Raw genomic sequence first — 27,656 nt, 5'->3', positions numbered from 1 at the left:
GGGTGCCCACCCTGCCCCGCCCCTAAGAGCCAGAGGGACCTGCTGGGGGGCGAGGGGGGGAGTCCTGGCGGTGCTTACCTGGGGCGGCTCCCAGAAAGTATCCGGTAGGTCCCTCTGGCTCCTGGGGCGGGGTAGCGTAGCTAGGGGGGTAGCAGGGGGAGCGGCTGCTCCCCCCATTGATCACATCAAAAGTGGCGCCTTAGGTGCCGACTCTGTGGGTGCTCTGGGGCTGGAGCACCCACGGGGAAAATTTGGTGGGTGCAGAGCACCCACCGGCAGCTCCCCGCCCTGCCCCCGGCCCCAGCTCCCCTCTGCTTCATCCCCGCCCCTGAAAGCACCACCCTGCTCTGCTTCCCCCCCCAACTTCCCCCTGGCTTCCCGTGAATCAGCTGTTCACGTGGGAAGCCTGGGGGGGCTGAGAAGCAAGCGGCGGCTTTGCGCTCAGGCCCAGGGAGGCGGAGGTGAGCTGGGGCGGGGAGCAGTTCCCCTGTACGCCCGTGCCCCCCCCGGTTACCTGCTGCGGCGCGGGCGGCCCTCCTCGTGCCCCCCCGCCCCAGCTCACCTCCGCTCCGCCTCCTTGGGCCTGAGTGCGAAGCCGCCGCTTGCTTCTCAGCCCTCCCAGGCTTCCCCGCAAACAGCTGATTTGTGGGAAGACGGGCGGGGGCGGAGAAGCAGAGCGGGGCAGAGCGTAACTCAGGGGTGGAGGTGAGCTGGAGCGGGGCAGGGAGCGGCACCCACCAAATTTTCCCCGTGGGTGCTCCAGCCCCAGAGCACCCACGGAGTCGGCGCCTAAGGTGCCACTTTTGGCCGGTTGTTAAATTTAGAAGTCCTTTTAGAACCGGTTGTCCCAGGCTTCTAAATGTAACAACCGGTTCCAGCGAACTGGTTCCAGCTCACCACTGGTGCAAGCATGGTAGCTGTGCAAACACCTGCATCTTTTTATTGTGGTCAGTTGATTGTGACAGTGTGTATAAAGTTTGGGTTTTTTGTTTGTGTAAAGTTTCCCCTCCCTCTATCTGATAAGCTAGAATGAACTACAAAATATTTTGTTATGGCATTAAACAATTTTTCTGTTGTGTTTTGGGGGTTATTACCCTTGTATTTCTTTCTAAAATGTAACTGCTTCATTGACTGGATAGTTTCACACAGTTGATCTTCTTGGAAAGCCTAGGTTCAAGTTTTGTGCTGTGTGAGCAAACCAGATGCCAGTAGTTGTTGATGTAGACCTGATCACATTTCAGTTAATTCAGTTCTCTCATTATTTCCCATGGGCTACTGTTGAAATTGAGAGATTTAAAAACATTTTTTGGATACTTTCTCTCATGTTTGAAGTTTTGAAACCCACCCATCTAGTTTCCCTGGTTGGCAGCAGTTCTCTGCTACTCTGCCTACAGTGCCAAAAAAGAAAGGAGAGCTGATTTCACTATTTTGTATAAATTCTTTGCATCAATCCTTTCCCCTTGTTTTTTATAACTGGTACCTGGTTAATCCTTTGTGCCTGGCATCTGGTTTCTTTGGGTAGATCTATTTGTACCATTGCTGATATTATTCGCTTTTTCTTATTAACATAGGCCATCACCATTTGTGATGCTGATATTTTTAGCACTTAAAATAATGGAGTCTTCATTTCGTTGCAGAGTAGCAGCCATGTTAGTCTGTATCCGCAAAAAGAAAAGGAGGACTTGTGGCACCTTAGAGACTAACAAATTTATTTGAGCACAAGCTCACGTGAGCTGTAGCTCACGAAAGCTTGTGCTCAAATAAATTCGTTAGTCTCTAAGGTGCCACAAGTCCTCCTTTTCTTTTTTCACTTTGTTGGTTTACTTCCACATCATCTGGTCCTGGTGTTTACTCTGAACATATAAAGGATCATCCACAAAAAGCTTAAAAGCACTGGGCCTAGAGATAAGGTCTGTTACTGCTGTGTAGCCATAATGGGACAGGAATGCAGGCTTTTCCTTGGCACCCCTCTGATTTCTTCCCCTGATGCCTGTATGGGATCATTCCTATCCATGATCTTGGCCTGTGTGCTTTTGTCTCCTTGAAGTTTCATGGAGCTTTTCACCTATGCATTTAGCATCAAGGCTCTGTCTGGCTCCAGAAAAGTTCTGGAGTTAGCTTTTGATTCATGTAAATGATTGTGTAGGATGTATAGCCCCTGGAGAGGTTAGATGGCCTGGTGGCTTAGGGGAATGGCTCCCCCTTCTGAAGCTAGAAGTCATGCATTCAAATGTGGTTGCAGTGGGAGGAGTAAAAATTGCTGTGCCTTTATATTTTACAACGATACCTTCTGACCTTGAAATCTATGAATCTCTGTGAAAGAGAGAGGAGTTTTTCTTAGGATATCCCTTCATTCATGGAAAACGTCTTAGGCTGAAAGTCTGCAAATGCTAGCTGGATATGTCCAGGGATACTGAAAAATTGCAAGGAATTTGTTTTATTTGATTTACCAATGAGGGTGTAGTGGGGATTAAATGTTTGTGTTCCAGAACATTTCTCAGTTGCAAGGTTGATGGAAAGATTAATTCTGGTATATCCCCTGGCTGCTTGGGGCTCAGGATGAGACACTTAATCATTCTCTTGAGAGAAGATGCAAGTACAGAGCTTATTGATGACTGGAAATTCTAAACACATGCAAGTCATTTTACACTAAGTTCAGGTTCTCCATTTAGAGTAATCTTAAAACCATGTAATGAGAAAATACTATAATTTTTACTCCAATATAGTAGAACCCATATTACACATAGGTTTCAGAAAACTGGCAGAAACCTTCAGAGGATCAAGGCACCTGGTTTAGCAGACTTTAAAATTTGCAACACAGCCAGCTGGCCGCCGTCCCCAATGCCAGCTGGTTCAGCAGCAGAAGAGATGGCAGCTGTGCTTTGGGCTTCGGGAGCCCTGCACACAGAAAGGAAGCCATGCTGACATGGGAAGCTTTGAAAATCTAGTGACATAATTAAGCTCTGTTAACCAAGATTAGTCAGTTGGGATTAAGCATTAATTTGAATCACAAATGTGTCTTTTCTCTCAATGAGATAACACTGTATCTTCCTACCACTCTTTTTGAGTTCCTGTGTCAGTCACTCATGGTAGTGCGGTTGGATTAGACTTCTATCACAGCAAGTCATTGGCTGTTTCTTGGTCACTATCAAATTTCAAATGAAATAGAAATTGGAAGTAATCTAAAACTTGCAGGACTGCAAGGGTCCATGTAGTGTACTTGATTTAGCTTTTCTTTCCCACATAGTACGAAAATAGAGAAAGAGAAAAAGGAGCATGCTAAGCTACATGGAATGATCCGTACAGAAATAAGTGGAGCTGAAATTGCGGAAGAGATGGAGAAAGAAAGACGATTCTTCCAGCTTCAGATGTGTGAGGTAAGATTTAACATAGAATACAATTGTTCCATTAATATTCTTAAAAAGGTTTCAGAGTAACAGCCGTATTAGTCTGTATTCGCAAAAAGAAAAGGAGTACTTGTGGCACCTTAGAGACTAACCAGTTTATTTGAGCATAAGCTTTTGTGAGCTACAGCTCACTTCATCGGATGCATACTGTGGAAAGTGTAGAAGATCTTTTTATACACACAAAGCATGAAAAAATACCTCCCCCCACCCCACTCTCCTGCTGGTAATAGCTTATGTTAAGTGATCACTCTCCTTACAATGTGTATGATAATCAAGGTGGGCCATTTCCAGCACAAATCCAGGGTTTAACAAGAACGTCTTGGGGGGAAGGGGGGTGTTTAAGGAAAAAACAAGGGGAAATAGGTTACCTTGCATAATGACTTAGCCACTCCTAGTCTCTATTCAAGCCTAAGTTAATTGTATCCAGTTTGCAAATGAATTCCAATTCAGCAGTCTCTCGTTGGAGTCTGTTTTTGAAGTCTTTTTGTTGAAGAATTGCAACTTTTAGGTCTGTAATCGAGTGACCAAAGAGACTGAAGTGTTCTCCGACTGGTTTTTTAATGTTATAATTCTTGACGTCTGATTTGTGTCCATTTATTCTTTTACGTAGAGACTGTCCAGTTTGACCAATGTACATGGCAGAGGGGCATTGCTGGCACATGATGGCATATATCACATTGGTGGATGTGCCGGTGAACGAGCCTCTGACAGTGTGGCTGATGTAATTAGGCCCTATGATGGTGTCCCCTGAATAGATATGTGGACACAGTTGGCAACGGGCTTTGCTGCAAGGATAGGTTCCTGGGTTAGTGGTTCTGTTGTGTAGTATGTGGTTGGTGGTGAGTATTTGCTTCAGGTTGGGGGGCTGTCTGTAGGCAAGGACTGGCCTGTCTCCCAAGATTTGTGAGTGTGTTGGGTCATCCTTCAGGATAGGTTGTAAATCCTTAATAATGCGTTGGAGGGGTTTTAGTTGGGGGCTGAAGGTGACGGCTAGTGGCGTTCTGTTATTTTCTTTGTTAGGCCTGTCCTGTAGTAGGTGACTTCTGGGAACTCTTCTGGCTTTGTCAATCTTTTTCTTCACTTCCGCAGGTGGGTATTGTAGTTGTAAGAATGCTTGATAGAGATCTTGTAGGTGTTTGTCTCTGTCTGAGAGGTTGGAGCAAATGCGGTTGTATCGCAGAGCTTGGCTGTAGACAATGGATCATGTGGTGTGGTCAGGGTGAAAGCTGGAGGCATGTAGGTAGGAATAGCGGTCAGTAGGTTTCCGGTATAGGGTGGTGTTTATATGACCATCGTTTATTAGCACTATAGTGTCCAGGAAGTGGATCTCTTGTGTGGACTGGAGCAGGCTGAGGTTGATGGTGGGATGGAAATTGTTGAAATCATGGTGAAATTCCTCAAGGGCTTCTTTTCCATGGGTCCAGATGATGAAGATGTCATCAATATAGCGCAAGTAGAGTAGGGGCATTAGGGGACGAGAGCTGAGGAAGCGTTGTTCTAAGTCAGCCATAAAAATGTTGGCATACTGTGGGGCCATGCGGGTACCCATAGCAGTGCCGCTGATTTGAAGGTATACAGATTGATAGAGCCAGAAGAGTTCCCAGAAGTCACCTACTACAGGACAGGCCTAACAAAGAAAATAACAGAACGCCACTAGCCGTCACCTTCAGCCCCCAACTAAAACCTCTCCAACGTATTATTAAGGATCTACAAACCTATCCTGAAGGATGACCCAACACTCTCACAAATCTTGGGAGACAGGCCAGTCCTTGCCTACAGACAGCCCCCCAACCTGAAGCAAATACTCACCACCAACCACATACCACACAACAGAACCACTAACCCAGGAACCTATCCTTGCAACAAAGCCCGTTGCCAACTGTGCCCACATATCTATTCAGGGGACACCATCCCCTAACCGCCCCCCCCCCCCACCAATGTTCTTGTTAAACTCTGGATTTGTGCTGGAAATGGCCCACCTTGATTATCATACACACTGTAAGGAGAGTGATCACTTTAGATAAGCTATTACCAGCAGGAGGGTGGGGTGGGGGGAGGTATTTTTTCATGCTTTGTGTGTATAAAAAGATCTTCTACACTTTCCACAGTATGCATCCGATGAAGTGAGCTGTAGCTCACAAAAGCTTATGCTCAAATAAATTGGTTAGTCTCTAAGGTGCCACAAGTACTTCTATTCTTAAAAAGGGAATTTGAGAAAAGATAGTTTCTGTGTTATGACAACTGTTGCATTCAAAGGAAACTTGAAGTTTATTATTGGACTCAGGATATTAAACTTCTTCACCCTGGCACACTAACTTCAACAAGGAATCTACATTCTCTGCTGTTTCATGTACTAATAAATTATAGAACCACCCATGCCTCATTCAATACGTTATTCACAGATTAAATTAAACCGTCTTCACACTACCATGACACCCCAAATTATTTAGGGTTTAGGCAGCGGTGTAATATGAAAATCTCAGTTCCACATCATTGGGCTGGTATTGAAAAACAAACAGCCATTAAACAAAAGCCATTTGCCTTTCAGATTCTTCATGATGATAGTAATAACGTAACAATGATTGTTTGTAATTGTGTAGCATTTGATGTACCCGGCCCACCCTTTTTAGTTTCATGTTACATGGAGCCAGACTTTTAAAGGCCTGCTTGGAAAACTGAGCCTCTTCTATTGAGACACTCTAGATCGGGGTGGCCAAAACCGACCCTCCGAGCTGCATATGACAATCTTCAGAAGTTTGAGAGCCTGGGCGCGCCAGCCATGGCTTGGGGCTTCTGCCCCACGCGAAGCATCTGACGGGGCTTGCCGCTTCAGCCGCGGCTTGGGTCTTCAGCCCCACTCCTGCTGAAGCCATAGGCCCTGGCAGGTGTGCCTCGTGGGTCTGAAGTTCTGAGACTCCCTTCCCCACTAGTCAGAAGCCCCTATCTCACCAACCTGCTGTAAGGCAGAGGTCCTGAGCTCCCCCTCCCCCAGTCTGGTAGGTGGAGAAGGAGGGGACATGGGGGACTCTGCGAGCCGCACTTTAAGTGTAAAAGAACTGCATGCGGCTTGTGAGCCGCAGTTTGGCCACCCATGCTTGAGATTCTAGTGTTGGTTGGAGCTAATTGATTTCACATGCTGGTGTAACTTAGTAGCCACTGCACTGAATTGCTAACGTAAGGTTTTAATACCTGAGCCTGTGGCGATTCGTTAGAAAAGCCCTGTATTCCTACACAAAGTCTAAGGGCTTGTATACACTGGCAAATTTTTGCATAGTAAAGCAGCTTTTTGTGCTCAATCTGCAGACATGTATGCACGGCCAAGCCACTTTGGGCGCAGAAACTCCTCCATTGCCGCGCTGCAAAAAAGCCACCTTGACGTTAGGCTATTTGTGCAGAGGCGCCAGGGCTCTGTTGCCAGTGTAGACACTTGATTGCTTTCTGTGCTGTACTTGGCCTCTGGAGCTGTCCCATAATGCCTCAAGTGATCACTCAGCTCATTGTTTGGAACTCGGCTGCCCTGGAGACGTGTGCACCTCCCCTTTCAAAGCACCGTTTCTGACAGCCATTGCGTGCTGTGCTGATCTGCTCCGGGAAAACAAAGGAAACCATTATTGTGGAATGCTCTTGCCGCTGAACACCGAGGCAGAGGGGTGTGTGTGTGTGTGAGAGAGAGAGAGAGTGAGAGAGAGTGCTGTGCGGAGAGCCCAGGGAGGGAGGTGGGGGCTGATTTCGGGGTTCCCCCTCCCCCTGCCTCAGAACTGGTTGCTTCCTGCTGCTGTCTGAACTTACAAGATGGCATGCTGACATACTCTCTGTCCCCCAAAACACGCATTCTCTCCCCTCCCATACACACACATACATACACACACACCCTGTCTCACACACTCTCCCCTCTACCCACCACTTCAGTTGAAAAGCAGCTGGCAATGTAGTTAGGATGTCCATGGAACAATGGGATTGGGAAACCTGCATCATGTGATGCTGTGCCTGTCCCATGAGGCATTGCAAACCCTTCTCAAAGCAGCCTGCGGCCAGTTTCACAGTGGGATAGCTACCACAATGCACTGCTGTCTTTGCCCTTGCAAGAGGTGCTAATGTGGATGTGATCCAGCGTCACAAGGCTGCTTGTGTTGACATGCAACAGCAGTTTAATTCCAGCATTTTAATAAAAGTGATATAACTTGTGGCTCAGAAACTTTCCAGTGTAGACATATCCTCAGACTGAGTTTTTCATAGCTGGCAAAGGGATTTGGACCTCCATTCATTTAAAAAGGGAAATGGGTGTCCAAATCCTCTGGACAGCTTTGAAAATCCCACTTGAAAAATTTGCTACTTTCCTCAGGCTCTCACCAGTTCTGTGTAGGAGAGACTCAAATACTGTGAAGATGAGCACAGCATAAGAACCTGCTGTATAGGATAATGTTCCTGGTGTTGCTACAACAGTGAAACATTTTAGGAAAAAAGGATAGTGTAGATGAGGTCAAGCTTGGGGCTTTTGAGCTTTGTTGAATCTCTTCACGTCAAAAAAACTGAACATATTTTGTATGAAGCTGGTTGGATGCTTTCATTCGTTCAATGCTTCATTTGAACGAGCACAATAAAATGAACCACTGAAGGCTGTGCTTGAGTATTCAGTTATACAGAAAGGATTAAATATATTCCATAACCATATCCTGTAGACAATAACGTTCCGTGGTTCATGATCTTGAATAGTTAAGGAAGAAGAAATAAATGAACCTATACCACTTTGAAGCTTTCATTTTGCAAGATAAAACATATTCTCCAATTTTGGTATTTCAGTTGAATTTTAGTGATACTTCAAAAATTCCTACAGAATTTCTGCAGCCCTTATTGTAGCTTGTTTTCTTTGCTGTGCAATAAAATCCTTATTTTTTTTCTGAAGTGAAGTACTGCATTTTGTGTGTGTGCATCTCTTGCTTCTCTTGAGTTCCTTTCTTCCCAGTCTGTGGTGTTTTCTTAAAAAAAAAAAAAAAAAAAAAAAGAGAGAGAGAGAGAACAAGCAGCTCAGCTGTTAGAAGAAGTGCTCTTTGTGGTTGTAAAAAGTTCAGCATTGCCAGTTCTCACAAATTTATTATGGGTGACATAATTTGACCCCTACTTTACAGAAGCTCATGATGATTTGAAAAGCTGCAGCCGTCACATGATTTTGGAGAAGCAAAATGAAAGAGATAACCCCTTCCCCTTCCTAAAATGCCTTACGGCTTAGAGGAAGGTGCATTAAATTGCAAGGCCAGAGACCATGAGTTTTTGGTCCTAGCTCGTCCACTGAATGCAGTTGATATTTCTGTGCCCTTCTTAACCCTTATTTTGAGTCAAGGTTTCATAACTTGTGGGAATAACTATCATTTGCCAGTTTCTCAGAGAAGATAACTAAGAGCTTGCAAAAGGTCACTTCAGTCAGAGCTAGGAACAGAACGTAGCATTCTGCTATAATAGAGTTTTGTCATCCCCTCTGCCACACGCTTTCAGAAGGAATATGTCAGTTTAGGTGTTTGTGTTTAACCATGTAGATCTGTGTTATACTGTAGCTGCTAGATTACATGTAAAGATGTATGACTGCTACTGATACGTTTACGAATGGGGTTGCCTGTGGTCGGAGAGGATTGGGTTCAGTGACTCAGGCGGTCCCTACTAGTCCTATGTTCCTACTATTTTCATGTTAAGAGATCTAGGATCTTGACTTCAGTGGGGCCAGGATTTCACCTGTGATTCTTTAGCTCAAGAGGTAGCTCATGTTTTAATATCCAAAGATCCTGTGTTTCACCCCCACAGATGATCCAAACAGGGTTATTTTTATATTTGGCTATGCTGTCTGTAACCACTAGACCACAATCTGCTCCCAGAGCCAGGAATAGAAACCAAGAATTCTGATGGTGACCAGTGTTTTTCTGTTCTCTCTCAAACACTTGTGTACCCACTGACAAAGTATATGTTGTACTTCCCTGGAGGAGTTGATCTATATAAAGGAAAACAGTGTGCTTTCCCCTACTAGTTAATCCTGTAGCTGAGGTGGATTTAAAGGCTATGGGGTCAAACCATGCTGATAACATGGGGGTTGAGGAAAAATACATATATATTAATTTTAACATAAGGATCCTGGAATAATCACTAGAATGATTTTATGTTACAAAACATACTAGCACAACATCTAAATTCACTTTTAAATATTCATTTTACTATTGCATTTTTATTTGTATTTGGTTAATGAGAATTGTCCAGTTAAGAATAGATACTGCAGACTTAGTGTGTTTGAAACTAAGCAAAGTGTGGGAGATTTTGCCTGTGTGTCCAGAGAGTGGAAGACCCTGCCTTCAGAAAGTTAGAATTTGATTAGTTAAATGTATCTTTCCAATAAGCATGCCCTGGGGTATTGTTAATGTGATAGATCCTTTCACCTGTAGGTCACCAGTTTGAATCCCTCCCTACTTAGCAGAGATTAAAAGTTATTTTCATTTAATGGATGTTTGGTGGCCCCTCCATGAGGTGACTTTAGGGCAGTGGTTCTCAAACTTTTGTACTGGTGAGCCCTTTCACATAGCAAGCCTCTGAGTGTGACCCTCCCCCCCCCCAATAAATTTAAAAATATTTTTTTATATATTTAACACCATTATAAATGCTGGTGGCAAAGCGGGGTTTGAGGTGGAGGCTGACAGGTCACGACCTCCCCAGGTAATAACCTTGGGACCCCCTGAGGGGTCCTGAACCCCTGTTTGAGAACCCCTGCTTTAGGGAGTCATAGTTTCAGCTCCCACATTAGACTCACCACCATCCTTTGCACTAAACTGTAAGCTCTTCAGGGCAGGGGACATCTCTTATTATGTGTTTGTATACTGCCCAGCACAATGGGCCCCAATTTTGGTTGAGTCTCTAGTAAGTGCTCCTCCCACAGGCTCCAACATCACCATGCTCACTATAACTTTGTGAGAGTTGGCCATGCTGAAATTGTCACATACACAGACACACACACACACACACACTCTCTCTCTCTCTCTCTCTCTCTGCAGCTGGACAGGGGAATGCAAAAATCAGAAGACGGACCAAAAACCGCGTTCCCCCTTGCCCCCGATTTCATGAGTTATGATGAGTTGTGGGGTTGACAATACTGAAAATCCCTTCTGGCATACGAACATGTTTATTGCCAGATACATCTGTCTTGGGCTTGACTGTGAATGCGAATCTAGAGGCCACTGTTTGGTTACAGGATGATTTCCTGAAGGCACTCTAGGCCTCCCTCATGCTTCTTGTGATCCTCTTTTAGTAGGCCTCAAGAGTTAAAGGGCAAGGATTTGAGTTAACCACAGACATGTATCCTAACTGGATATCAAGACTTGGCATTGATACCAGTTGTTTGAGGTTTGGTTGATGCCCCGAGGTGTCTCTTCCACATGGTCAAAGTTTTTTCAACTTTTCGAAATCTGCTATGGTTGTTAAAGCTTGTTGAAATATAATTGAAAATAATTTTAAAATTACCATTCCTATAAATCACAAAATATGAAAAAGTAATTGATATTTCATTATTTTTTACTTCTGTTAACTACTGTTTTAACAGTACCTTCTGAAAGTCAATGAAATCAAGATTAAAAAAGGAGTTGACTTGCTTCAGAATCTGATCAAGTATTTTCATGCACAGTGCAAGTAAGTTCTATGTTTCTTTGTTTCAAAAGATTCTATAGTTACAATATTTTGCATTTTCATGGAAACTGGTAGCGGCAATAATGTTTCCAAAAATATTTTTCTGTGTCTTTAAAATAGATCTAAGACTCAGCTGAACACATTTCACTGCAGGCTTTTGACGTACTGATTTGCTCTAATGGATCAGTTGCTCGTTTGTTGCTATATTACTTAATATGAAATGAGGTGTTAGATTGAGCTAATACTGTGGCATGTTGTCATCTGCACCACGTAATCACCACACGATCATTTGTCGTGTTTAGTAATCTGTCCATGGAAGGTTTCACAGTAGCAGCCGTGTTAGTCTATATTCGCAAAAAGAAAAGGAGTACTTGTGGCACCTTAGAGACTAACCAATTTATTTGAGCATAAGCTTTTGTGAGCTACAGCTCACTTCATCGGATGCATTCCTTAGCACCATAGTGTCCAGGAAGTGGATCTCTTGTGTGGACTGGTCCAGGCTGAGGTTGATGGTGCGATGGAAATTGTTGAAGTCATGGTGGAATTCCTCAAGGGCTTCTTTTCCATGGATCTAGATGATGAAGATGTCATCAATGTAGCGCAAGCAGAGTAGGGTAATTAGGGGACGAGAGCTGAGGAAGCGTTGTTCTAAGTCAGCCATAAAAATGTTGGCCTACTGTGGGGCCATGCGGGTACCCATAGCGGTGCCGCTGATTTGAAGGTATACATTGTCTCCAAATGTGAAATAGTTATGGGTGAGGACAGAGTCACAAAGTTCAGCCACCAGGTTTGCCGTGATATTATCGGGGATACTGTTCCTGATGGCTTGTAGTCAGTCTTTGTGTGGAATGTTGGTGTAGAGGGCTTCTACATCCACAGTGGCCAGGATGGTGTTTTCAGGAAGATCACCGATGGATTGTAGTTTCCTCAGGAGGTCAGTGGTGTCTCGAAGATAGCTGGGAGTGCTGGTAGCGTAGGGCCTGAGGAGGGAGTCTACATAGCCAGACAATCCTGCTGTCAGGGTGCCAATGCCTGAGATGATGGGGCGTCCAGGATTTCCAGGTTTATAGATCTTGGGTAGCAGATAGAATACCCCAGGTCAGGGTTCCAGGGGTGTGTCTGTGTGGATTTGTTCTTGTGCTTTTTCAGGGAGTTTCTTGAGCAAACGGTGTAGTTTCTTTTGGTAACCCTCAGTGGGATCAGAGGGTAATGGCTTGTAGAAAGTGGTGTTGGAGAGCTGCCTAGCAGCCTCTTGTTCATATTCCGACCTATTCATGATGACGACAGCACCTCCTTTGTCAGCCTTTTTGATTATGATGTCAGAGTTGTTTCTGAGGCTGTGGATGGCATTGTGTTCTGCACGGCTGAGGTTATGGGGCAAGTGATGCTGCTTTTCCACAATTTCAGCCCATGCACGTCGGCGGAAGCACTCTATGTAGAAGTCCAGTCTGTTGTTTCGACCTTCAGGAGGAGTCCACCCAGAATCCTTCTTTTTGTAGTCTTGGTAGGAAGGTCTTTGTGGGTTAGTATGTTGTTCAGAGGTGGGTGTTGGAAATATTCCTTGAGTTGGAGACGTCGAAAATAGGATTCTAGGTCACCACAGAACTGTATCATGTTCGTGGGGGTGGAGGGGCAGAAGGAGAGGCCCCGAGATAGGACAGATTCTTCTGCTGGGCTAAGAGTATAGTTGGATAGATTAACAATATTGCTGGGTGGATTAAGGGAACCGGTGTTGTGGCCCCTTGTGGCATGTAGTAGTTTAGATAGTTTAGTGTCCTTTTGCTTTTGTAGAGAAGCAAAGTGTGTGTTGTAAATGGCTTGTCTAATTTTTGTAAAGTCCAGCCACGAGGAAGTTTTTGTGGAAGGTTGGTTTTTTTATGAGAGTATCCAGTTTTGAGAGCTCATTCTTAATCTTTCCCTGTTTGCTGTAGAGGATGTTGATCAGGTGGTTCCGCAGTTTCTTTGAGAGCTGTGGCACAAGCTGTCAGCATAGTCTGTGTGGTATGTAGATTGTAATGGATTTTTTACCTTCAGTCCTTTCCGTATGATGTCCATCTGTTTGCATTTGGAAAGGAAGAAGATGTCTGTCTATATCTGTACGAGTTTTTTCATGAAGTTGATAGATTTCCACTCCATATGGCTAAATTCAGTGCCTTGCATAATGACAGATTTCAGAGTAGCAGCCATGTTAGTCTGTATTCGCAAAAAGAAAAGGCGTACTTGTGGCACCTTAGAGACTAACAAATTTATTTGAGCATAAGCTCGCATCCGATGAAGTGAGCTGTAGCTCACGAAAGCTTATGCTCAAATAAACTTGTTAGTCTCTAAGGTGCCACAAGTACTCCTTTTCTTTTTGTCCATGGAAGGGAGCGAGACAGATTGGCCTGCTGGCTTTGAAATCTTTCTGAGTGAATTTATCAATGAGCAAAGTCAGTTCTGTTCTCTCTAAAAATACATTGGATAAGCAATAGCATAAAAGTGTGTTGAGAGAATGGCTTTACTTTATTTCTAGCTGAATGGAGAACTTCAATAATGAGAAACGCAGAAGCCCTCATTAGACTGCAGGATACTGGGACTTGTTTTACTCTATTTGTTTTTGACAGATTGATAATATAGCAATAAACTCATTATTCTGAAGTGTGAACGAGATTATCAACCTGTTTAGATCCATAAACATCCATCTTAAAAGAATACCATCAGGTTGTATAAAAGTAAATTTTCTTTGCTGTACTACTAGTAATACTCAAAAAATCACTTTCATTGTTGATAATCTTTATCATTCATCTATTTTACGCATTTCATTGAGCTTGGGCAATGAAAATAATTATTTTCCCATGTGGTTCACAATGCTGCTATATTTGTGTTGCAAACACTGCAGAGTAATATTTAACGTAAACAAACTGTGTGTGTTTGCTGTATTTTTTTAATCATGAAAATGTTGAAAATGTTCAGAATGTTTTTATTTAATTTAAAAAGTACTGGAATAGATAGGATAAGGGAACACGATCATAGTTATTCGAATTATCTGCGCACCTGCATATTCAGGCCAAACATAGTTATCAAATGCTTGGCCATAAGTGATTGCGCGGGTCCCTTTGAGAAGCTGAGGAATCTTCCTTTCTATGGAAAGCTCCCATTAGATCCTGAGACATTGGACTTTAAAAGTCATGATGTTTTTATGTGCAGAAGAACCATCAGTGTTCTAAAACTGGGGTGTGTGGGCGGTGGGGTGCCGGGGAAGAGATTGCATATTTTAAGTGAGAAAAAGGAAAACTTTTTGAGCAGGTTGATTTTAAATTGATGTCAGGTTTTTTTTAAGCTGTTCAGAGAGCTGGAATGTTAGAATGAGTTTGCAAGAAGATGGATTAGTGGGCAGATAGGTGAATTGGTTGAAAGTGCATGAAATTAATGTATCCTGTGGCCTTGCAATTTGTTGCATTTTCATAATTTGTTGCATGGCTATCACCTCCGTGTATATGGAGTCTGTGTGTATATACATTTACCAGCTTCTACTGTGTCTCTTTCTTCAGTAAAGCGTTTTTAACAGAAAAGAACAAAATAGCTTGAGCATTTGAAATTAATTCTAACAATACTATTTCCTTTCTGAAAAAAAAATAATTTTTTTTTAAGTTTCTTCCAAGATGGTCTGAAAGCAGTTGAAAGTCTCAAGCCTTCAATTGAAACACTCTCAACTGATCTTCACACAGTAAGTAGCAGTCTGCCATATTGTGTCTTCCAATTTTGTGTTTATTAAAGAAATCTAATCTTTTTCATTCAGACTTATTGAGTAGAGCTTTGAGTAGATTATAAAACTATTGTTGTTGTAGTGTGTAGAAGTGCTAGTCATGGACCACGACCATATTGTGGTAGGTGCAGTACGAACATAGAACAAAAAGACAGTCTCTGTCACAAAGAACTTACAGTCTAAGTACAAGACAAAAGTAGATGGAGAGAGACACACAGGGGAGTACAAGTAAACAGTGAGACAGTGTGAGACAGCATGGTAGGCAGTGGTTTCAGCACACCAGCAGCCAAATTGTTGTCAAGTTTTTTGTAGGCATATGGGTAAAGGAACTTATCATTTCTCTTTTGTATTTTGTTGATCATTTGTCAGGAAATCTGAACCAGTTAAGTAACAAGCTGTAAAGAACTGTGTTAATATAAATAGTAACACATTAACTTTTAACCTCTGTCGTGTCTGCATCTGTACTCTAGATTAAACAAGCACAGGATGAGGAAAGGAAACAACTAATACAGCTTAGAGATATTTTAAAATCAGCACTCCAGGTTGAGCAGAAAGAGGTGAGCATATAAGGTGATTTAACTTTGAAATACCCATTGTAAATACAATTCTAATTTAATGTTAGTATTTGAAGTACAAACAATTATTTATACCAGCAATATAAATCTATTCTTTGTTTTTGGTTAAGTTATTATCTTTGTCTTGATGCTGACGTTAAGTGCTTCTGACAGCTTTTTTTAAAGGAAGGAATCCTTGCAGACTTTTAGTGAGGGTTTTTGCAAAAGGACTTCCCTTCTTGTCTCTTTCTAGTATTGTAAAATGCTTGAGTAGTTTGGGCAGTGCCGTGAACTGTAGATGGGAACGAACTGGGAACGAAAGCACTTTGATATCAGTAAGACCCAGGCAGTAAAGAGCTTATCTGGTAAATGTAGTCTCAAATACCAGTAAGATTATTTTTAACTAACATAAATCCAACCCCCCAAATGCCTCATCTACAACACTAACAATGGAGCTGGAAGTTCTGCTGCACTACCTCACCTCTCAAAGATGTCAGTATGTTGAGTCACTTAAACTGTTCGATCAATTAAATTATTCATATGATTAGTACAACATCAGTCCTCTGAGTTTCAACCAGGATTTCTCAGTTAGGTTCTAAACATATTGAGGGAGCTTCAGCCTGCAACCTATGGTTTGGACCCATGCCTCTGATTATAATCTAGCCTGGAATATTGGGTTTACCACTAGGATGACCAGATGTCCCGATTTTATAGGGACAGTCCCGATATTTGGGGCTTTTTCTTATATAAGCTCCTATTACCCCCCCACCCTCTGTCCTCATTTTTCACACTTGCTATCTGGTCAGCCTGTTTACCACTGGCTGAGATCATCATTGCTTTCCCTTGTTTAGGCAAAGTGGCCTTTTCTTCTTTCAAGTAGTTGTTGGATCTGTCACAGTTCAGGGCAACTGCACCTGTGTCCCCTCTCCATGGTCCACCAAAGGCACCCACTGTAGGCTCCTGGCTCCTCAGCCATCACCTCTCGTGGGCAGAGACCTGGGTCTCTCTCCCTCCTGACCAGGGTTTTTCCAGGCTGCACACCTCCCTCCCTGCACTGTGATATTCCCTTCAAGCCAGACTGCCTAAGCAGGCCAGTGTCTGTACTTTGGTATGCCAGGCGTAATTGCCCCCAATTATAAGTTACCATGCAGCTCTTTCTAAGCAAGCACGTTCATTCTTTAAGTGAAAACATTACAGAGAAAATTAAAAACAATAAAGGAACCTACACATATGCTAAAAAGCTGAGCAAAGATCACCCCAGTTCCAGACGCTGGAAGGTGTCGTCCTTGAAGAATTGGGGCCCCCTTGGCTGGACAGTCTTGTACATTTGCTGAATCAGAAAGGAGGCCCTAAATCCATTTAAACTCCACCTGTTTATCCCAGAGTTCTTTCTTTTGTCTGTTGGTCTCTGGAGGATTCAGTTTGAACTAGTGTATGCAAGCGCACCCAGGAGAGGGCGTACAACCTGGCTGATTTGCCTTAATCAGCACCTACTGTTTTTAGTTCCTGAAGGAGCTGTGGCAGCCCTTCCCCATGGAATACAACACGATCATACATAAACCATTCATTTAAAACAATGGACCCCAAGGATACTTAAACTTAATTCAATAATGTCTCCCAAGGATATGCAGAAAATTACCCTATCTGTCACAGGGTCCCTAAATAAAATGACAAGTATAGCACTTTTGCCTGTCTCAGCTTCTCTTTTGGGGAGAGATTATTGAGGAGGTTGTTGTGTAACTAGTATCTTCCTTGACCTCTTTCAATCTGGCTTTACATTTGGGTTTAGTACAGATGCTGTGCTGCTTCTGGTTCTAGTCATGGCGGAATGACTATTAATTAATCATTGGAACAGTTTGCCAAAGATTGTGGTAGATGTTCCATCACTGGCAATTTTTAAAATCAAGATTGGACATTTTCCGAAAAGATATGCTCTAGTTAAAACAGGAATTCATTTGGGGAAGTTGTATGGCCTGTGTTATGCAGGAAGTCGGACTAGATGATCAAAATGGTCCCTTTTGGCCTTAGAATCTATAAGTCATGCTTATAAACCATTCAGCAGTCTTGGATACTGTTGTCTGTGAGATACTACTGATATGCAAGGGTAGATGGTGTTGTTTGTATTGCTCAGCTCTTTGGAGAGCTCGAAGAAAGAAGTTTTGGGCAGTTTCTCATTTCTCTAGAGGGCTTTCCTATTTGGGGTTCTACAGTTTTATGCAGTCATCTCTCATTTAAAGTATATCTGAGGCTGCCATTGGTGAAAAAGGTAAGACACTTTATGACACTGTAGTGGCTCATAGATGTAAGCTTCTTTTTCATTAGACACAGATGGGCTGGGTAACTCTACTTTCCATCCTTGGCCAAGGTAGAACTCTCTTGGCTAAGAGTTCACTGAAGCTCCGTCCAAACAACAAAGATATTTATTAACTCTTTGAAGGGGCTATGTCTGTCTTTTGTTCTGAGGTCCTTCTGGATCCTTGCACTATGGCCGGGCTCCAACGTGGCTGTAGTAGTTGAATGCTTTTTTTCAACATCTGTCTGAAAGGCCTTCCTCATGAGTCAAGCATAGCCATTTTTACTTCCAAATCCACCACTATGTGTGCTATGCATTGTGCTGTTCTTTAAGACCACTTTGAAAACCTCAGCTAATGCGTAATGTACCTGCTTCCTTTACTATGTGGTGTCTGTTCTACTTGCGTGGTGCCCATTATACCTGTGTTCCATAGACAATACCGGTTTGTTTCCAGGTGCAATTTCAGATGTCGACCTGAATGTATAAAATTCTACATGGTTTGGGTCCCTATACTAGCCTGATATTTGTGACCTACTGGAAGAGTCTTGCTAACAGTCCTCAGATTTAAGTTCTGGGGAGCTGGGGGCAAGTAGTTCGTTAGTGGAGACAGAGTACCTTGGCTCTAGAATTTGCTTCTCCCCTTGATCAGAGACTTTTGCCCTTTACTACGAATTGAAAAGACTTCAGTTTTAACTTAGGCTGTTGCTTGAGGAAGATGGCCTGAGCCAGGTTGAGTTTCAGTGCTATTCGGGAGGTGGTTTCTCTGAGTTTGTGTCTTTTTGTGCTTGTTAGTATTTGGATTAATGTGCGCAGAGCATGTGATGGAGCACATTGTTACAAACTGAAAAAAAGTAATACAAACTTGTATGTGCTTAGTAATAATAAAGCAGTGATACCAATACAGATTTTTTGGGACTATGTTGTTAAGTATTTTGTCAGGTTTAAAAGTACACGTGTAAAAATAGCTTTAAAACAAAATGTTCTGCTAATTTCACAATGCATGATTCTTTTATTTTGCAAATTTGTGTTATGCATAGACATGCCCACTTTCTTGTAGGATATTAAAAGTAATATAATTATTTGAAAAACATTAAGAACTGGAAAACCAGTCCGTTTTGATAATAACTTACTGTACAACAAACTCTTGTTCAGTCTTGTTCATTACAATGTAATTTCTTATCCTGTAACCGATTTTTTTTTCCCTCCTAAAATGCATTTACCTTTTGTGACCGAAGTCTAGGAGAGTAAGTGTTTCAGTTTTTTATAAATAGTACGTTGCATGATTTCCATATGGATTTCAAGAAACTGCATTTTTCCTTGAAAAGTATTTGTTTTGTCTGTATGCAAAAGTTGTTTCCCTTTTCCTTGTGTTCTTTGAATTGCATAAAAAGATATTAGGTTTTTAATGGGGAAAGAAAATGTATTAGTGCAAATCAGATTTTAAAACTGATTATTCTTTCTTTTTGTTGGAAATCAAATCCGGTTGCTTGATTTGGCCTACATAAGAGGGGTAGTGGGGTGTGTGTGTGTGTCTGTGTGTATGTGTTTGTTTGTTTGTTTGTTTGTTTGTTTTTAACCCATTTCATGAATGAACTAATGGAAATGTTGTATATTGTCCCTATTATGTTTTTACGTACATTCACAATGAACATCTGTTGTTGTGACTGAATGCATCATTTCCTTTACATGCAACTTCCCAAAACTTGATCTGCAGCACAACTTCCTTTCAATTAGTCACTGAAAATGAATTCAGCTTGTATGTGTTCACTTTGCTTGGTAGTTTTATTTTTTTTTAAATGTTAAATGTGTTTTCAAATTGTAGAATACATATAAGTTCAGATATTAACCTTGAGGCGCAATGACTTCTTGATTTCTCTTGACCTTGTTGACTCCTCTGCTTCTAAGGGGTTAACAATAAAACTAGCTTGCAACAAGACTACAAAATAACTATAGGATTCTAGTGCATGGAAACCAGTAATTCATTAATTAGACTGATATAAAATTAACATGGCACACATTAAATCAGTTAGGCTAACTGATAAGTCTCAAAATGTAGTTGTACATGGGGAATAATCAAGTGGGTGTGTTTCCAATGAGGTCCCAAAGGTATCAGTACTTGGCCCTCTCTAATTAAGATCTTTATCAGTGACCTGGAAAGAAACATAAAATCATCACTGATAAATTTTGCCCATAACACAAAAAGTGAGGGAACGGTAAATAATGAAGAGGGCAGATCGATGATACAGAGCAATTTGGAGTGTTTGGTGAACTGGGTGCAAGCAAACAATATATAAGAACATACAGTAGAATGTAAGAACAGCCATTCTGGGTCAGACCAAAGGTCCATGTAGCCCAGTATCCTGTCTTCCAACAGTGGCCAGGTGCTGCAGAGGGAATGAACAGAACTGGTAATCATCAAGTGATCCATCCCCTGTTGCCTATTCCTCACTTCTGGCAAACAGAGGGTAGGGTCACCATTCCTGACCATCCTGGCTAATAGCCATTGATGGACCTATCCTCCATGCATTTATCTAGTTTTGGGGTTTTTTTTTGGGTTTTTTTGAGCCTTGTCTTGGCCTTCACAGCATCCTCTGGCAAAGAGTTCCGCATGTTGTCTGTGCATTGTGTGAAGAAGTCCTTCCTTTTGTTTGTTTTAAACTTGCTGCCTATTAATTTCATTTGAGAACTTCTCGTTCTTGTGTTATGTGTTTTAATATGGCTAATTGTATATATCTAGGAACAAAGAATGTAGGCCATACTTACAGGATGGGAGACTCTAACCTGGGAAGCAGTGACTCTGAAAAAAATTTGGGGGTCCTTGTGGTTAATCAGCTGAACATGAGCTCCCAGTGTGATGCTGTGGCCAAAACAATTAATGCAATCCTGGGATGCATAAACAGGAATCTTGAGTTGGAGTAGAGAGGTTACTTTACCTTTACATTTGGCACTGGTGTAACCACTGCTGAAATACTCTGTCCAGTTCTGGTGCACACAATTCAAGAAGGATGTTGATAAATAGGAGAGGGTTCAGAGAAGAGCCATGAGAAAGATTAAAGGATTAGAAAACTTGCCTTATAGACTCAAGGAGCTCAATCTATTTAGCATAACATAGAGAGGGTTAAGGGGGTGAATTGATTAGACCATAAAGTATCTGCAAAGGGAATAAATGTTCAATAATGGGCTCTTCTGTATAGCAGAGAGAGGTTTAGTATGATCCAGTGGCCACAAGAATAGACAAATTCAGATGGGAAATAAAGTGTAAATTCTTAATGGTAAGAGTAACCATTGGAACAATTTACTAAGGGTTGTGGTGGATTCTCCATCACTGACAATTTTAAAATCAAGATTGGGTGTTTTTCTAAAAGTTATGTTCTAGGAATTATTGTGGGGGAAGTTCCCTCTGTGTTATAGAGGAAGTCAGACTAGATGGTCACAATGGTCCCTTCTGGCCTTGGAATCTATGAATTTATTACTATATATTCATTCACTTTTAAAAAGTTTGGTTTGAAGGTAACTGTAATACCGTATTTATTGAGTTCAGTAAGCTAAAGACCCCTCTCTAGTTCTCCTGGAATCTGGCCTATACAGGCCAGTGCTAGGTAGGATAAATTTTTAATCTTCATTGATTATGGTAGCCATGCCATATGAAAATTCAGAGGGGCTGGCTGTAAGAGGTTCCTGCAGGCAGGGAAGCTTGAGGGATTCCTTGGAGAATATAAGGAATTATAGAAAAGAGGGTGTGGACTCTCAAAGGCTCCAGTGGGAGTGATGCTAGGAAACATGGAAAACATAGGGCTTTTGGAAAGCTGTGGGGGAGAGAAGAGCAGACCTTTGTGTTGTAGTCAGAAGTGAATGGAAGAGTCTAAATTGACTGACATATTTGATTCACAGGCAATGTGTATATATTGACAAAACTGGCTGAAACCCCACTGTCAGTCACTGCTGTAGAAGGGTCAGTTTGCTTGAGATAACAATGACCTTTCTTGGGTTTTTTTGGTGCATGGAGATGGATTGATAATATAAATGCAGTTAATCATCTCTTTCATGTTAACACAGCATTGCTTTGTGCTTTTAAAAATAATCCCTTCTCAGGTCTCTTGAAATATAGATATAAGTTAAAAATAAAACTTTGCACTCACGATGCATAGCAGGCTAGTTGTAATTTGTATTCTCCACAGATTATTTTCTGGTGATATTGCATTCAGACAGCAGAGGTGCTAGTTGACTTCTTAAATTGAAGATGGGATTATCCTAGCATGTTTCTCTCGTTGGCACAGAACACTCCTACAGGACAGTGTTTTTACTGTTCCACTTACAAATAAAATGCCTGTCACTTGTTTGCTATGCTGTTCAGCTTGGTTTAGAAGAAAGTCTTTGTAACACTATAAATTACTTCCTGTAAAGTGTGGTTATGGTCAGAGAAGTGATTCACTGTAAATGTGTGGTAATAAAATGACTCACTTATTTCTGCACATATCTGCTCTTCAGAGCTGAAGGGGACAAGGTACAATTTCAGAGTCGTGAATGTTTTAAAAGGTCCTAACCTTTTTTGTGATAAAGGCCATATCTTTAAAAAAGACCATATCCCCTTTTTAGATATGGCTTGTGAACTCCCTGTTCCTCCCAGTGGTGGTCTACATTATGCCCTTCTGATGAGGTCACTGGGTCAGGTCCTGCAGTGCCATCTGTGATCTGTACTCCTATACATCTGAATATGCAAAGCAGAGCTAAAAGAGTAGATCCTGTTGGGGTTCTGCATATGGAGAAAGCATTGTGAAACTGGCCAGAAAGATGCTAATTATATTGGTGATTTTGTCATATGGAATCTAGTCCAGTAGGAACTAGACTGAGACCATGAACTTAGTTTCACAGGCCTCTGAACAACAATCAGATGGTAACAATTTTGGGCACTGTGACTTGGACCACATTTTAACCTATTCTAACAAGCTCTGTGTCCCATCCCCTAGTCTTACTTTCCTAATGTTTTTAAAATAGTCTATTAGTACTAATGCACATGTAGAAATATACATGATCTAAAGTGGCTTCTTCAGCTGAGGAAAGCAGTAAAGTTGTGTCATTGGGTTCCCAATTTGGCAAAACATAAAACTGGGTGTAAACAGATGAAAGGAATAGACAGTACTCCACAAAAAGAAGCAGCAAAATACTAAGTACGTGGAAACCCCAGTTACCTGTTGGTCTTGGAGGTCATCTGAAACCTTTTGATAATCGGGGGAAGGGGAGGTTGGACAACTGGGAGCTTTAGCTTCTGGGAGAGCTAAACCTCTTCAATGATGAAAATAAACTCCTTCAAAAAGAAAAGGAGTACTTGTGACACCTTAGAGACTAACAAATTTATTTGAGCGTAAGCTTTCGTGAGCTACAGCTCACTTCATCAGATGCATTCAGTGGAAAATACAGTGAGGAGATTTATATACACAGAGAGAGAGAGAACATGAAACAATGGGTGTTACCATACACACTGTAACGAGAGTGATCACTTAAGGTGAGCTATTACCAGCAGGAGAGCGGGGGTGGGGAACCTTTTGTAGTGATAATCAAGGTGGGCCATTTCCAGCAGTTGACAAGAACGTCTGAGGAACAGTGGGGGGTGCAATAAACATGGGGAAATAGTTTTATTTTGGGTGATGACCCTCCACCCCCAAGAACATGATACAGTTCTGTGGTGACCTAGAATCCTATTTTCGACGTCTCAGACTCAAGGAATATTTCCAATACACCTCTGAATAACATACTAACCCACAGAGACCTTCCTACCAAGGTCCTACAAAAAGAAGGATTCTGGGTGGACTCCTCCTGAAGGTTGAAACAACAGACTGGACTTCTACATAAAGTGCTTCCGCTGACGTGCATGGGCTGAAATTGTGGAAAAGCAGCATCACTTGCCCCATAACCTCAGCCGTGCAGAACACAATGCCATCCACAGCCTCAGAAACAACTCTGACATCATAATCAAAAAGGCTGACAAAGGAGGTGCTGTCGTCATCATGAAAAGGTCGGAATATGAACAAGAGGCTGCTAGGCACTCAAACACTACTTTCTACAAGCCATTACCGTCTGATCCCACTGAGGGTTACCAAAAGAAACTACACCATTTATTTGCTCAAGAAACTCCCTGAAAAAGCACAAGAACAAATCCGCACAGACACACCCCTGGAACCCCGACCTGGGGTATTCTGTCTGCTACCCAAGATCCATAAACCTGGAAATCCAGGACGCCCCATCATCTCAGGCATTGGCACCCTGACAGCAGGATTATCTGGCTATGTAGACTCCCTCCTCAGGCCCTACGCTACCAGCACTCCCAGCTATCTTCGAGACACCACTGACTTCCTGAGGAAACTACAATCCATCGGTGATCTTCCTGAAAACACCATCCTGGCCACTGTGGATGTAGAAGCCCTCTACACCAACATTCCACACAAAGACGGACTACAAGCCATCAGGAACAGTATCCCCGATAATGTCACGGCAAACCTGGTGGCTGAACTTTGTGACTTTGTCCTAACCCATAACTATTTCACATTTGGAGACAATATATACCTTCAAATCAGCAGCACTGCTATGGGTACCCGCGTGGCCCCACAGTATGCCAACATTTTTATGGCTGACTTAGAACAACGCTTCCTCAGCTCTCGTCCCCTAATACACCTACTCTGCTTGCGCTACATTGATGACGTCTTCATCACCTGGATCCATGGACAAAAAGCCCTTGAGGAATTCCACCATTATTTCAACAGTTTCCATCTCACCATCAACCTCAGCCTGGACCAGTCCACACAAGAGATTCACTTCCTGGACACTACGGTGCTAATAAGCGATGGTCACACAAACACCACCCCATACCGGAAACCTACTGACCACTATTCCTACCTACATGCCTCCAGCTTTCATCCAGACCACACCACACGATCCATTGTCTACAGCCAAGCTCTACGATACAACTGCATTTGCTCCAACCCCTCAGACAGAAACAAACACCTACAAGATTTCTATCAAGCATTCTTACAACTACAATATCCACCTGCTGAAGTGAAGTAACAGATTGACAGAGCCAGAAGAGTACCCAGAAGTCACCTACTACAGGACAGGCCCAACAAAGAAAATAACAGAACGCCGCTAGCCATCACCTTCAGCCCCCAACTAAAACCTCTCCAACGCATCATCAACGATCTACAACCTATCCTGAAGGATGACCCATCACTCTCACACGTCTTGGGAGACAGGCCAGTCCTTGCTTACAGACAGCCCCCCAACCTGAAGCAAATACTCACCAGCAACCACACAACAGAACCACTAACCCAGGAACCTATCCTTGCAACAAAGCCCGTTGCCAACTGTGTCCACATATCTATTCAGGGGACACCATCATAGGGCCTAATTACATCAGCCACACTATCAGAGGCTCGTTCACCTGCACATCTATCAATGTGATATATGCCATCATGTGCCAGCAATGTCCCTCTGCCATGTACATTGGCCAATCCGGACAGGCTCTGAGCAAAAGAATAAATGGACACAAATCAGACGTCGAGAATTATAACATTAAAAAACCAGTCGGAGAACACTTCGGTCTCTATGGTCACTCGATTACAGACCTAAAAGTTGCAATTCTTCAACAAAAAGACTTCAAAAGCAGACTCCAATGAGAGACTGCTGAATTGGAATTAATTTGCAAACTGGATACAATTAACTTAGGCTTGAATAGAGACTGGGAGTGGATGGGTCATTACACAAAGTAAAACTATTTCCCCATGTTTATTCCACCCCCCCACTCCCCACTGTTCCTCAGACGTTCTTGTCAACTGCTGGAAATGGCCCACCTTGATTATCACTACAAAAGGTCCCGCTCTCCTGCTCGTAATATCTTACCTTAAGTGATCACTCTCGTTACAGTGTGTATGGTAACACCCATTGTTTCATGTTCTCTCTATATATAAATCTCCCCACTGTATTTTCCACTGAATGCATCTATCCGATGAAGTGAGCTGTAGCTGACGAAAGCTTATGCTCAAATAAATTTGTTAGTCTCCAAGGTGCCACAAGTATCCTTTTTGCGAATACAGACTAACACGGCTGTTACTCTAAGCTCCTTCAGTGCCTCTAAACTTCTCAGGAGTAGCATTTCCACACTCAGGACGGGGCAGAGCGATGGGAGGGAAGTTGCAAGACAGGTAGGAAGAACAATGAATGAGTCCTGAGCAAGGCAGAGAATGTAGAGCTGCCCACAGAGCTGGTTAAAGTCAGTGCCTTTCTCTTTTTATATACAATAGTTGAATACAAAGATGACACTTAAATAATAGATTCTTAGTTTAAGAGAAATAGCATGGAATATATTAATGCCACCACTCAGAGTGCATTATGGCACATTCAGTGTTAAACATCTAAAGATAAATACCAGTACGTGGATGACTTTGGACTATTATTTTTAAAATACACAAGAGATCCTTTAAAAAAAAAATTGCCGATAAGTCTGACACTTGATGTATTTGTTCCTGGTCAAGTATCAAAAAAGCAGTGCCAGACTGAAGAGCTAATGTCTAAGGTACAGCACAGATAGCTCAGAGACACACATGGACAGACACATGCCTGTCGTCATTTGACAGCTGGGATACCCGAGTAGCTAGATATAGCTAGATATGTATACTAGTCTTTGATCACTGGTGGAAAAAAAATTATGGGTGTGGGAAAAACCCATAACCCTGCTCCACTTTTATGCTTGGCAGTTGGATATGCCAAGACAAATAGTTCCCTGCATAAAATAGTTTGACATAAACCCATCTATACAAAAATAATCCTAATTAAAAAGAATAAAACTGTGATCTCCTCCTAAATTCATAATCTTTGGAGCACTGTATTTAATGTAATACACATTTAATACATTTGAGACATGCTGTGTCACCTCTTTGGCAAATGAGGGGTTTATTAAATTAACAGGCTTATTTCTTAGATGTTCAGTTTATTCTTTTTAACAGGTTTATGCTTAAGTATTCTCAGAGATTGATTTAGGTGAGCTTCACTTCTCTATTTTCCCCCCCATGCTTTAATCCTCTACCATATATAACTGGGTGTGTATTGATTACTGTGTGTATGGTAAAGGAGAGCTTTTTTTAATGGATAGGCAAATCCATGCTGTAGGACTATTGTTGATATGGCATGAGCCAACCTCATTGCCACATATTTTTTCCTAAGGGGATTAAAAAAAAAAAGTATGCTCCTTGCCATTTACAATGCCAGGATTCTACTTCGTTCAGGGCTGAAGGTCCAGAATCAACTAAAAATTCACTGTGGTTTGGTTGAAACAATTATTTTAAGAATGAGTTTTGCATATTTCTACTAATTGGGATACATGCCCTGGTGCTACTGAAATTGAATTGCTACTGAAACTTCTAAAAAGCAGTGCCTCTTTGGAATCATGCAGGTTGTGCTTTTTAAGTCCAGATGTTCCTGATTTGTGAAAGGGCCACACCCCCAGTGGAGTCCCTTCTGAGCTCTAGCAGTAGGTGGGGGGGAAGCCTCTTGAAGCATGTTTCCAGTGGAATGTCAGGGTTCCTGTGGATCTGTGCTGTCTGGGCACCCAAGCTGGGCAATGTGGAACAGACTCCACGGGGGAACCTTTTTTCTCCTATGAGCTTTTCCATGAGAAGGTGCAGTTGGGCCTACAGATAACAGTGTTCTTTGATGGTTTACACACGAGAATTTTTGCATAGGTTGGAAAGCCTGTTGTTTGATTATGATTTAGATTAAAAGGAACCTAAGTGGTGGTGGTGAAGCCAAATAAAAAAATAAGTAAGAAGTCACCTGCAGAGAGCTTTCTAAGGAGTTGGGAATGTGCACATTGACAGCCTGGGGTTGTGCAACACATGCTGTTGCCTTACCAATCTGGTAGGGAATCCACTGAAAAGTTAATGCTGCTGAAGCCTGAGGCTAAGGCTGCATTCTTTTTTCAGTGGAATCCCTTCTGTGCTGTGGCAGATGTGGGTAGT

At 42.3% G+C, this 27,656-nt stretch overlaps 1 protein-coding gene and 1 long non-coding RNA gene across 6 annotated transcripts in view; one reads left to right on the top strand and one right to left on the bottom strand.

The window, feature by feature from the left end:
• The window catches only part of ASAP2 (ArfGAP with SH3 domain, ankyrin repeat and PH domain 2), a 164,733-nt gene that overhangs the window by 73,294 nt on the left and 63,783 nt on the right, over positions 1-27,656 (top strand). For 3 of the 5 annotated variants that reach the window (XM_037894096.2, XM_037894094.2, XM_043542275.1), the window contains 5 exons: positions 3,248-3,377; positions 10,978-11,063; positions 14,691-14,766; positions 15,276-15,362; positions 18,888-18,896. In XM_037894096.2, the coding sequence (XP_037750024.1) occupies positions 3,248-3,377; positions 10,978-11,063; positions 14,691-14,766; positions 15,276-15,362; positions 18,888-18,896 (388 nt within the window). The remainder of the gene's footprint in view (positions 1-3,247; positions 3,378-10,977; positions 11,064-14,690; positions 14,767-15,275; positions 15,363-18,887; positions 18,897-27,656) is intronic. The other 2 variants (XM_037894095.2, XM_037894097.2) reach the window with 1 other exon arrangement.
• Positions 8,281-27,435, bottom strand: LOC122464930. The gene is made up of 3 exons (XR_006289375.1): positions 27,425-27,435; positions 24,883-24,884; positions 8,281-10,151 (listed from the first exon to the last, which is right to left on the bottom strand). It is a non-coding gene; the product is annotated as an uncharacterized LOC122464930 (long non-coding RNA).

This window comes from Chelonia mydas, chromosome 3 (assembly GCF_015237465.2).
Source record: "Chelonia mydas isolate rCheMyd1 chromosome 3, rCheMyd1.pri.v2, whole genome shotgun sequence".
NCBI lineage: Eukaryota > Metazoa > Chordata > Testudines > Cheloniidae > Chelonia > Chelonia mydas.
This window is presented reverse-complemented; position numbering and strand designations above follow the sequence as displayed.